This window comes from Mytilus californianus, unplaced genomic scaffold (assembly GCF_021869535.1).
Source record: "Mytilus californianus isolate M0D057914Y unplaced genomic scaffold, xbMytCali1.0.p SCAF_4, whole genome shotgun sequence".
Taxonomy (NCBI): Eukaryota; Metazoa; Mollusca; class Bivalvia; order Mytilida; family Mytilidae; genus Mytilus; species Mytilus californianus.
In genome coordinates, this window is record NW_026262690.1 from 50,391,649 (window position 1) to 50,404,798 (window position 13,150).

At 31.5% G+C, this 13,150-nt stretch overlaps 1 protein-coding gene and 1 long non-coding RNA gene across 7 annotated transcripts in view; one reads left to right on the top strand and one right to left on the bottom strand.

Moving 5' to 3' along the window:
• Positions 1-3,488: 3,488 nt before the first annotated feature.
• Positions 3,489-13,150, bottom strand: part of LOC127698422 (uncharacterized) — a 73,742-nt gene continuing 64,080 nt past the window's right edge. For 4 of the 6 annotated variants that reach the window (XR_007980816.1, XR_007980818.1, XR_007980820.1 and 1 more), the window contains 2 exons: positions 11,789-11,870; positions 3,489-4,352 (listed from right to left, as the gene is read on the bottom strand). This is a non-coding gene — a long non-coding RNA (uncharacterized LOC127698422). Of the gene's footprint in view, positions 4,353-11,788; positions 11,871-12,040; positions 12,304-13,150 lie in introns of all 6 variants that reach the window. The other 2 variants (XR_007980821.1, XR_007980819.1) reach the window with 2 other exon arrangements.
• Positions 5,281-13,150, top strand: part of LOC127698405 (zinc finger protein 878-like) — a 50,893-nt gene continuing 43,023 nt past the window's right edge. Inside the window, exon 1 of the mRNA XM_052201869.1 lies at positions 5,281-11,426. Coding sequence (XP_052057829.1) covers positions 11,368-11,426 — 59 coding nt within the window. The 5' untranslated portion in view covers positions 5,281-11,367. The remainder of the gene's footprint in view (positions 11,427-13,150) is intronic.

The window sequence follows — 13,150 nt, forward strand, 5'->3', positions numbered from 1 at the left end:
TCGAGTTTATAATCCAAGTTTGTCCAATGAAAAATGTAAATCTCAAAGTACAGTTTGATAACTCCAGTAGTTATAAAACAGTTCTAAGTTTTGATATGACGTGAATTAAAAACTCTCAGAAACTGCTGCATCTTTGCATTGTTCTATCATAATATTTTTTGTCAACACTACTTGACATCTGACATGTAGGCAATCGGTGGAGCGTGACCAATTTAAAACTAATATCGATCAAATGATTAATAAAAATACAATATATATAATCATACATAAACATGTACTAGTATATATCACAATCCTCCTTAAAAGAAAAAGATTGATTACAAAGAAACGTTTTAATACTACAATATTCAGTTGAAATAACCTTGAAAGAGCATCAGCAATGAAACCTGACTTAGAATGTGTATTATTTCTAAGTCAAATGTTTGTAAAACTAAACATATCCTCAGTATGTTGTAAGAGTACTGAACCAATGGCAGCATCCCTTGCATCGATTGCAAGTTTTAACTGTCGGTTAAAGTCTGGTGCAACTAGAACAGGTGAAGACATTAAAATAGCTTTAACTTTCTTAAATGCACTTTCTCATTGATCGAATCGTTAGAAAAAAATGAACTATCCGGACATTCCTTTCAACTCATTAGTTTCTTCTTCTTACAGGGAAACTTGAAATCAGCAATTACTTCTACTTTTTGCATGATGGACATTTGAAATTCAGAAATGCCATGGCCTGAATGAGTAAGTATTTGATATATGTTGTTCCCTAAGTATCAAGTATTATTGTAAATAATGATATCATCAAGGTAGCCTGAACAACCATTTAAATCTTTGAGAATTTAATAAAAGAAGAGGCTGAAGATACCAAGAGAACATTCAAAACTGGAAGAGAAATTGACAACGCCTTAACTTAAAACGAAAGACGATGAAATGACAAACAAGTCCGCAAACTATTACATAGGAACTAAAGACTGAGCAACACGAACCTGACAAATAACTAGGATCTTTGGAATGTAAAAGCAGAATTTTTCCTTCCCATACACATTATTTTATATTGGTAAAAACCATTAGCGTAATAAAAACAGACACACATTTTTGCCCAATCTGTCATAACTCTTTTATACGAATTTACTAATTACCTATCAAAAAGACAAGTGTATATACAAATGTAGCCTTCCCTATTTTTTCAATGCCATCATCAATACTAGATATGGGATAAAAATCTGGTTTTGTAAAAGTGTTCATTTTCCTCAAATGTGTAACTAATCTGTATGAGTAATAGACAAAGGGAGCCCCATTCACTACCACTTTCCGTTTTAAATTTTCCTTGGAGTTCGTTATTTTTTGTTATTTTACTTTTTGCTCAATCATATAATCAATTTCTTTTTTCATTGATTCCCAGGTTCAGCATTACCTTCATTTAACATCTTAATACACATTAGATTTTTTTTATTGTGTGTGTCAGAAAACAAATCAACAGCTTTACAATTTACAAACTGGTTTAATTTGACATTTATTTTCTTTCTCATAATAGGGAATGATCCTTTTGGTATGATACACCCTTTTTCTTTGCATTGCCAAATAAGTATTTAAAACAGAATTCACATCACTGTCAAAGGTGTGTGACCCACAGTACATAGCTTGCAGTGCATTACCAGGTATCGGTAAAAATAACATTACCTTTTCTCCTGGTTGAAATCTTCTTTCTCTAGCAGACTTATCATACCAAACTTTCATTTCACCTTGAGTTTTACTTAAGTTTTCTTTGGCAATTTCAGAGGCTTTATAAACTGATTTTTTAAATTCAGATATATCAGTTAACAAATTTATTATCTTGGTATCGTCTTACCGCTGTTCTTTCAAAAGTTTTGATTAGCCCATACAATATAACAAAAGAAGAAACCTTTTTATTTTATCTTTAGAATCAGGATTATATGCACTCGACTTATATTGCTTAATACCTATCTGCTTAATAACTAGTTGAAAAATTCCTGGCATAAAATTTGAACCTTGATCAGACTGCATAGTCTAAGAACGTCCATCTTAAGTAAACAATGTGACCAGTGTTTTACAAATACTAGTAGCTATGATATTCCCAAAAGGTATATCATCAATATATCTGATTGAATCACACATTATAGTTAGCATAAAGTCATTGCCATACTGTTTCTTTGTTAATGGGCTTACATAGTCTATAAATACTCTGCTAAATTGTTCTTAAATTGATGATATTGTATGACGCGCGGCAAAAGTAATTTTCTGGTTAGGTTTTCTAAATATTTGGCACACGTGAAAGATCTACAGTATTCAGCAACATCATGTTTTAATTTTGGCTAACTGAAAGTATACTGAGAAACTTTATTGACTCGTTAATACTAATCTCATGATAGATACCAGGCTTAAAATTTTGTATGCCAGACGCACGTGTCGCCTACAAAAGACTCATTAGGGACGCTCCAATAAAAAAAGTTAAAAAAGACCAAATAAGTATGAAGTTGAAAAGCATCGAGGAACCCTAATTACGAGAGGTTTTGCTAAATACAGCTAAAGTGATATCTTCCCGAGGTGGAACATCGTTAGTATTTCGAAAAATTCAAAGCTTTGTTAACAATAAATTTATAATTATGACCATATCAATGATAATTCATGTCAGCACAGAAGGGATGACTACTGGGCGTGTGCTAACCCGACAAGGTGCTTCATGACCTAAACTCAAAAGTAATAATCTTTATTTGTGTGGTCCAAAACCCTGATGAACAAATTTCAATTTCTCGTCTACAGGGTATCCTAATAGATAAATATTCAGAGTCTACTTCATAAATAACACAAGGTGGTCTTCAGTTATAGATCCTAGATGCTTGAGTTGTGTATCTTTTTAATTTACTTTACAGTTATTTGTCTGCGTACTATTATGTTCCTTCTGGTCATATGCCTCTTGATGTGATTCTGTATATATACATTCAGCAATCGGGTTTTTGGCTTCGGGCGTTCCCGGCGCAGGTAGGTCCAGTGCTGCGATTTTGACGCAAGAGGTTTTATTAGTGTTGTTTTCATTGTATTTACCCTTGTATTTATATTTTACTTATCGAGAAAGTGTATACTGTATACTGTATGTGCTATCAACTTCAAATACTTTTTTGTTGGCGTCTGTGACAAATTTACTATCAACTACAACAACGTTATGGTTGGCTTCTTTATTAAGTTTATTTGTATGTTTGCCTTTCACTTGAAACTTATGAAGCATAATCATCGGCTGTAGATGCCACTTCCGCAAATTTGTCAATTTTATGCTCATCAAGATTGACTTGAATATCAATATGAATGCAGTTTTTAAGCTCCGCAATTATAATAAACTGTCTTAAATTCTCTTATTTGTATCACTATTTTTTTAACTTCTGCACCATCTTTCAAACAAGCGTTCATTTTCATTTGTAAATGCTACACGAGCCCCCAATTTCTGTTACGACTGACTTGATAATGCTTCACAGAAAAGAGTGTTCCCAAACAATTAATTTTATTTTTTAAATAAAGAAAAGACAAACTCACATTCAGATATATTACATAACAATCTATATTGCTCTATTTACTGTATAGTTTGTTGATTCTTTATAATACAAGTTTGTCCAATGAACACTATTTACATCAAAGTACAGTTTGATAAATCCAATAGTTTAAATACATTTCAAAAACAGATTGTCAACTGATAATGTTTTCCACCAATAATGATTAAATTCCACATATTATTTTTTAAAGCAAATATGTCCAATGATGAACATATCCAATCCACACAGTAATACCAGAGAAAAATATTTAAAACTGGAAAGGGTGCTGTTCTCTGAGTTTCTCTGTTTAAACTAACCAAAAACAGAGCGTTTTAGAATTTTGATTTTAAATAATCTTGAATAATTAAAGGAAACTTTCGCAGCTTTTCATTATACATACACATGTATTTTCCTAAAGGAATACAATATTGCACCTTGCACTTCATTCAACAAGGTCAACCATATGATAAATTTCTCGACCCAAGTGGGCATTTTATTTACATTAACACCTTCAGTGTCCTTTTGCGTCATAAAAAGAGCTGACAATAAGATATTAGAATATAAATCTTTTCTTTCTCTTCCCTTTTTTTCCTTTTTTTAAAACATTATCTTCCGAAAAGGGGCTGTGACTTCATTTTCTTTCCCTATTATTCTCGCGTTTAAGATGTTCTGGTAATATTCTGCAATTTCCTCTTATATCGCTGTATATGTTGCATATTTTACTTCGGTCATCTTCTCAAACACTTGCACTTTTGTTTTCTGTTCTCTTTTTCTTCATTAATAATATGTACCTGTCCAACTCTTTAGCTGTCTGTTAATCTGGAATTTTGAAATGCTTTATTTCTACAGTTAGAACATTTATTTTGTTTAAATCAGTAATTGTGATTAATATTTAATGGAACTTTGTTCATTGTCTTTTTGTTTTTGTGTTCAGGACTGATCTGATGAGTCAATCTTTTTTCAAATGAGTTTACAGTGTTCCAGTTAAAGGGGACTGACAAGCGTTAACAAACATTTATAACCCCGTTCCATTATTTGCATACCATTCAAAAACGAGCATCATGCATTACAGTGGTTGTTCTGGGACGCTGTCTCCCATAGATTTTTCGTTTATTGTTTGTAGTATACTGTATAAGCCAGGCCGTTGTTTTTTCCATTGAATTGTATCTCACATTGTGCCATGCCGTAAGCCTCTTAACGTTTACTATTCAGTAGGCTGACCTGTTATTGTTCCCATATTTGTACTTTATAAAAATAAGGAGGAGTGGTATGATTGCCAATGAGACAACTGTCCATCAAAGGTCAAATGAATTGGATGTAAGCAATAATAGGCAACCGCACGGCCTTCAACAATGAATATATATGCAACATCCAATGGATTTAGTGTAAAGACGTCATTAACAATCAGAGAAAAACATGACCTTGTGCAATGCCAAAATATAGGTATCAACAGATTGTGGTACCGTGAAAGTGCACATGTGTATAACAATAATGTTTAGTATGGTTTTAATTTACTGATAACAAAATCAACATTTATACCATTGAATAAAACAATATTCAAAGATTTAATTACAGAGTTGGTTTGGAAAACTTTTAGAATAAGTTTATTTAAAGGATTGATAAGTTTACCCGGATCGTATCTACATTTCCGGTCTTGGTAAACAACATCACCGTAAAATTTAGGATGAGCTATTCCGTTTAAAATCAGTTTTCTACAGGTACAGCCAAACTTGCAAACCCAAAGAATATAGTATAGGTTTTAAGTAATTGGTGGTAACGAAATCCCTGACTTATTAATTTACCTGTAATAGTGATATTACGCTCATTGAAATCCAAAACGTCACTACAAACACGGACATAGCGAACGAGTTGGGATATATAAACACCGTAAGACAGTGCCAAAGGAACATCACCGTCAAAAAAAGATAAATTAACAATAGGAAAAGAAAAATCATCTCTTTTGTCGTACATTTTTGTGTAGAGTACTGGTGTAAACCTGAAATATCTAATTCTAGGAAAGGACAGTTATTGCTGTTAATATTTGATTTATTTAAAGTAAGTTCCATTGGGTAAATGTTTGCAGTATATTTATGATTCTTGATTATTTAACGAAAGTGTTGTTGAATTTATCAATTAAATGGAATTTAGACGGATCTTTACTGAGTTTGGCCATAAACTGTGATTCATTCAGTACAGGAACACTTCTGCTATTAAAGGGACACAACTGGTGCCCAAGGGAAATTTACAACTTGTCGATACACTTTATTGCCGAAACGAACATAGATGTCGTCAAGGAGAAAATTTACGGCTTTAAAAATCTCATCACACACCCAGTAAGTATATCTAGCATATTTACCTTTCTCAATGGAGAAAAAAATTTATTCGAGTTGAAGAAAATGAATTCACAATCAGATTTATCAAACGAACATTTGATTAAATAGGAAACCTTTTGTTTGATAAGATTGTGTGGAAGTGTAGTAGAAAGAGTGGAAAAGTGAAAACTGTCAACCGAATCAAAAGAACCATCAAAAGCATGTAATTCATCTGAAACATCAAAAGATTATTTTACACTCCAAAAATGGTTAGTTCCACTATTTTCATATGTTTTATTTCAAAAATTAATGATAAGTTCTTTGAAATTAGTTAAGGAACTCGTTGAAAGTACTGAAAAATTAGTAGTAGAACACTTACTAGAGGCTGAGATGAAACGATATTTTACGTTTTTTTTTGTGTAGTTAAACCTTTATCAATGGCAATCATGCTACATCTTCTTTATTATAGAAAATAATATACCTGTTGACTTGTCAGGTGTTATGGTATTTTCCTTTTTTTTAATTTACCTTAGAGTTCGGTATTTTTTGTTAATACATTTTTATTCAATTATTTTTGGTAAATTAGCGGATTGTTTTATTTCTCGTTGACTTTTTATTACATTTTAGTATTATTTCAGTAGATTTTATTATATGAATTGGGTTTGAATAAAACAGCGTATTCAGCGCAAATAAATATTAAAAATTGATATTTACCGCGCAAAACGGTATGTTCAATCTGGGGAAAAGTGTAGAATTGATTTCCACCGTGCCAAACGTCACGTACAGTCCAAAGAAAACATTAACAAGTGCTATTCACCGCGCTTAACGTCATGGGCTTTTACATGTAATATTATGATAAAATCCTTTACGAACAGTTGGTTTTGGTACATATGTGTCATTAAATGCATTTTGTTTCTCGGAATAGAATAATATGTGTATTTTTTTCCGTAAATATTTCGTTTAATTGAAGATGCATCTTTATATTATATAACCATATTAAACTAATGTTACATTGGTAAGAACCATACTCATTTTTATAAAAATACACAGAAATTGAAATCATCAAAATGCTATGCTCTTTTGTACACAATATAGTGAGTTTGGTTGTTTGATATAACAACAGGGTTACTATTCTTTTGATCTCAGTTTTTAGTTTTCTATGCTGTGTTTTGTGTATTGTTGTTTGTCTTTTTGTCTTTTTTCGTTTTTTGCTATGGCATTGTCAGTTTGTTTTCGACTTATAAATTTAAATATCACTTTGATATCTGGCGCCTCTCTTTAACTAATAACAAAATGTTTTTGAATTTTTTGTTTTCAGTTCTCTTTTGGTCCGAGCGGCATTAGTGTGATTTTGTGGACGAACCTGATATTGTTCATGAGTTTTTACTTCATGAAAAGGTATATTGATGAGTTTTATTACATGGACATGATGTGCTTTCACTCAATAGCCGTTTTTTTTATACTATATCTTTTCTTTAATTCTACCCTTATGAACAATAAAGGCAACAGTAGTATACCGCCGTTCAATAGTCATAAATCGATTAAGCGAAAACAAATCCGGGTCACAAACCAAAACCGAGGGAAACACATCAACTATAAGGGGAAAACAACGGAACAACAGAAACACTGAACTGCTACAAAAACAAATGCCAACATACATAGAAACAGACTATTTGATAACAACTGCCATATTCCTGACTTGGTACAGGACATTTTATGAAAAAAATGGTGGGTTGAACCTGATTTTATGGCTAGCCAAACTTCCTCTTATATGACCGCTAAAATGACAACATTAAGTGACAGGAATACAGTACAAATAAACGCAAGAACAGTCAGGACAGAGAAATACATAAATACATAATATAATAGTACATTACAACATGTAAACCACAGAATAACAACGGACACCTCCCATGAATTTACGACAGTACACCAGGATACCACTATAGAATTATAAACTGTGCGTCACACGAATGTATCAACGCCACAAAAAGTGACGTAATTCTGTGACGTTTATTTTATCGCAGGTAAATTTCTAAAAAATAGAATACAAAATTGGGATTGAGTTTGTAATGGTGTTATTTTATGTATTTTCTAACCATGACAAGAATATTAAAATGGAATTGTGTTTGTAATGGTGTAATTATTTGTGTTTACACTTCCGAAACATGTGTTCTGAGCAGGATAGCTGGTGATTAATGACAAATTGGATATTTCAAATTTTACTTCGATCTCCATTAATGAGTAAAAAAATACCAGTCAATGGTGTTTATGATTTTCAGTTGATACGCTGTATGAATATGACCGTTCATTGGATACTACAGAGTTACAAGTTACTAAAATTAATTGGTTTCACTATACACATGTTTCGAAAGTGTATTTCTCAGAATGATCGTTACAAGAATTTTAAATGTTGAAGACCAATAAATCCTATGTAAGGACACACAAAATGATTACAATATCAACAAGGCAGTGCTGTGCATTAAAACGAGAATTTAACAAGTTTTTGCAAACTTATATTGTCTTGATTTTCATCTATTTTACTACATCCGATACCAACTTCGACAATTTATTTTTCTTTATTGAAGCGCAAGGCCAAATGCATTAAAATCCATAGCCTAACACAAATTTTGAAGAGCAGGTATAACCCAAAAGAACAAAACGTATAGCGAAACCCGGAAAAGGAATCAGAGCTAATATGTCATTATATGTCAATTGATACCGTGCTTGCATTACTACCGGGTTCTCATAATCTTCTTTTGTTACGAGTACTCGACAATTTTTAAAAGATTTCTTTCCGGCTCATGTCTGTATGAGGTATCTTAAAATGCATACTTCAATATTTAAAAAACATCGTTTTATATTTTACAAATTTTAAGCAATTTTAGTTTTAGCAAAAATTGTTTTATTCATATTTGTTTTTATGATAAGCATTTTTAGGTAAGGTGCAAAACGTTTCAATGAGCATTTCATAAGGGAGTGCATCCTTAAACTTTCAATAGAAGTTTTGTTGGAAATTTCTGGTGGGATTTTATTCTAATCTTTGGAAAAAGAATGAGAATTTGAAACAGTCTTTGTTACATTGAAGTTGTATGTAGATTTGTTGATAAGTTAATCTTGTTTTCAACTGGCTTTTAGTTAGTGTGTCTTGCGATAGTATGACAATGTCCTGGTATAAAATTTAATGAAACATTTGTAGTCTTGTTTTTGAAATTTTGAAAAGTTGGCCAATTTAAGTCATGTAAAATATCAGATACATTGCTAGTATTGTGATATCTTTTGTAAGCGTACCGTGCAGCTCTTCATTGTATTTGTTCCAATCTGTTTATATTTTCTTATGTATTTGTGTCTCTATATGTGGAGAGAGAGAGAGAGAGAGAGAGAGAGAGAGAGAGAGAGAGAGAGAGCAATAATCCATCCATCAGCAGGAGTAGTCTTAAAAGAAACACAAAATGTTTGATGCACCATGTGCGTATTTTAAAAAGTCATATACATGTGTATATTTATAAGTAATCTAGATACACAGATCCAACTGGAAAATGTAAATTGCTTCGTATAAACAGTAACGAGTACACAAAAAAGAAAGTAATTAAATTATCGCCTTTGTTGGAAACCTTTGTTTCGCTTCCGGGTAAGGATCAAGACTATAACCCGACTCCACACTTTATATAAGGTTTTATCGATAATCGATCCGTTGAATGATTTGCAAAGATTAGTTTGTTTGTTGTTTTGTGGAAATTAGCTTTATACAAAGTCATATATATATTTATAAATATTTGTAACTAAAGCAATTTTTGTGTTACAAAACTATTGTCAATCTAAATCACCAAATAAATGAGGTTATCGATTTCGAGCACCACTGACGAAAATATTGTTTTTCGTAATGCACATATCGTGCATCAAATTAAATTCAACATCTTGTAATTTTTGTATCACACTAGCAGTTTAAAATACAAAACAGGAACCGTTACATTTTGAAACACATAAGGACTTTAACCCCCAATCCTGAATTGTATAAATAATTCCCATTTTGACATCGGTATTATATAAACTGTATAGGTGACGCTGTTGTTGGACTCTCGGTCTGTAAAATTACAGTTTACATAGTAGCCAGTGGTTCTGATTTATGTTTTTCATTCTTACTGTAAATTGTGAAGGTGTTTTAAAATTCATGGCACAATTTTCTTAGGCAAAGTTCACCTTGCAAAATAGTGACCTTCCTGTTTTTGCAATTTTCGTTTTTGATGCTCTTCGAAGTTTTATTTACTTCGCCATTCACATTTTGTGTCTTCGGCGTATCTGATGAAAGTTGAAACCGGTATTAAAAGACAACATTTCATTTACGAAATAGGCGTGAGTAATAATAATATTATTACCTAAGATTCTTCCAAAATATTAATTCCACATCATAATTTATTTCAAAATCAAGAATACGAGAGAGACAAATATATCTGCCTCTAATCATGTAGATCTTAGTATAGAAACTTTCCGTTGATGAACAGGAGGGACAGCCTATAAAAATACATCGCAGAGCAGGTTCTTATAACTGTAGTGAGTATGTTTAATTTCAAATGTATTTACTATCTTAAGAAAGGAAACGACTTCAACATACCAGTTAATATAATATTTTGATTAAATAAATTTAGAAATTTTCGATATAACAAAGTGACGAGGATAGGCATCGATGTATATTCGATACTGGTTCCGTTAATTTCAATGAAATACAACAAGCTCGTCGATCTTTGAATTGCAATGTAATGGATATATATCATTACTTCATGAATCAAGTCCTTTAAAGATGGCGTCTCATAGACGTTAAGCTACCTTCTTCTCATAAGTAATAAATTCAGACAATGTCTTTGATTAAAAAGTAGAAAGGTTGACTTTACTAAATTTTAACTGTAGAATATAATGGCTTACGAACTTAACATCAAAACGGCCTAGCAGTAAAAATATGAGCATTTTATTCATCTTTTAAACTCTTTTCGGTTACTGTAAACAAAACACAGCAATTAAAAAGCGTTTTCCCCCCGAAAAAAAGACTGAATTCTTAGTATAAATAATGGTAAGTAATTGGCAGTCAGCTAATGTATGGATACTAGCTTAGTCCCAGTGTCCTATAAGCTCGATTCGGGTATAGATAATAACTTCCAGGTATTTAAATAGGAAGTATTCCCGTTACTTTTAATAGAACCAGTTATATTTAACTTCCTTGATTATTTCCTAGGAAGACGTAATACTCGGATAGGAAATTTAAATATCTACTAGATAATATTTATTTTTAAAAATTAGAGTTTTACTTGAATTAGTTTAATATCATTAAAAACCTGATCGATTGATTTTAAAAAGTTGCAAATTTTTCTTAACACTTGCTCAAATTTGGGAGTACTGCCTTTTTTCCCTTATATTGAAAACGCATGGCTATCTGGATTTAACAATTGCAACTAATTCAAATAAAAATAGTTAAAAGACATATAATTTGAGGACCGTGGACTTTGGGTTTGGCCAACGTCACAACCACCATGAGGATCTTAGTTAAAAACAGAGAAGAAAACCATATAAGCAGTTTTAAGATCAAGAGGTAGGCTCAAATATTTGTTTTATTATACCCGCACTAGTTAGAATTTTAAAGCCTGCGTATTTTTAGAGCTTCAACGTACCTTTTGCACTACTATCTTATGCAAATTTTCAGGTGTGCTTTTTCAGTTGTAATTGTATGATAAAATATTTAAATACAATATTTCGAATATATCTTAATGGAATATGATCAGTACAGTAAATTTTGTAAATTTATTCTGGGTGTGCACAAAAAAAACACAAATTTTCGCAGCCTTATCTGAACTTGGTCGGTTTCCACTGTACTTTGACTTAGTCAAATCTATTTTTAATTATTGGCTTAGACTGGAAAATTTAGACTCATTTCCTTTATTACAAGATGCATACCAGCATTCAAAAACTTTATTTTCTCAGCATAAATCGTCATGGTATGGCTCTCTCCAACAATTATCTTCCTTGGTTTGCAAACCTAAATGATTGGAAAAATATTTCAAAAAAATTCAATCAGGAAAATATTGAAAGAGACGTGTATAAAAATTTGGAAGGATCAACTGACCAAGAATTCAGAAGGGAAGCTCCGCACTTATATCAAATTTAAGAATAATTATGGTTACGAATAGTATCTAAATATCATCTCACCATTTGCAGATTGAAATAGGACGATACTAGGGTACTCCACAACTGAAACTATGTCAGTAGTGTAACTCTGGTAATATTGAAGATGAAGTTCATTTTCTCTTTTATTGCACAAAATATAACGAAGACAGACACCATTTATATCACATTATTTCGGAATCATGTCCCAATTTCATTAACTTAAATTCCCAAGAGAAATTGCTATGGCTGCTGTCTTGTGAGAACTCGACTGTATTTAAAGAGTTGTGTATATTCCTGGTTAAACACTGCAAATAGCAGATTTATATAACATGTTTCACATAATTAGCAATTGTTGTTATTTAAAAAAAAATGTATTTGTTAATTGACCGGATTCAGTTTCTCTATTTATTTTGTTCATCTTCTTCTGACACGGGGAGGATTGCTGTTATTGCCTATCGCAATCAACAGTATATCTAGAGCACCGTCCCTTGGTGTCTCCTGCAGATGAACAAATTTCCATCTTTATAGATAACAATTTAAGTATGTTCAAACTTTATTGTTATTTTTTTACTGTTCATCTGCTTTTGACACGAGGAAGATTGCTGTTGCAGCTCTTGTTTACAACAGTATATCCATAAGCATAGTCCCTTGGTGTCTCCAGCAGATGAACAAACTATATATCCTAATTTTATAAATCTTAAACGATAATTGTGCTGATGTGAACACGAGGTGCACTGCTGGACATAGAAATAATAATAATAATAAAAAAAATAATAAAAAAAGTACTCAAGAGTACTTTTAATGTATTTTTGTTATTGATGCTATTTTCATTTGTCTATTATAATATCTGTCACGTTATATACTGTACAATGTCTCATGTTTGTTGCTTATATTATCATAATTGTTAATTGTAAATGCCCCCTGTGGGACCCTGATTGGAATAATAAAATATTTTGATTTAATTTTGATTTTGATTTGAACAAAATTAGTTAATCGCAATATAATTAATAAATAACCTTGAATCTCAGTGAGAAAAAAAAAACAGAGCAGCCATGAACAACATATTTTTTTCATTTCTAATGATGCGAAAAAAATTTAAAAAAATAAAAACGAAAACCTTAAACAAAAAAAATAGTTAGCGCTTGTATTTTG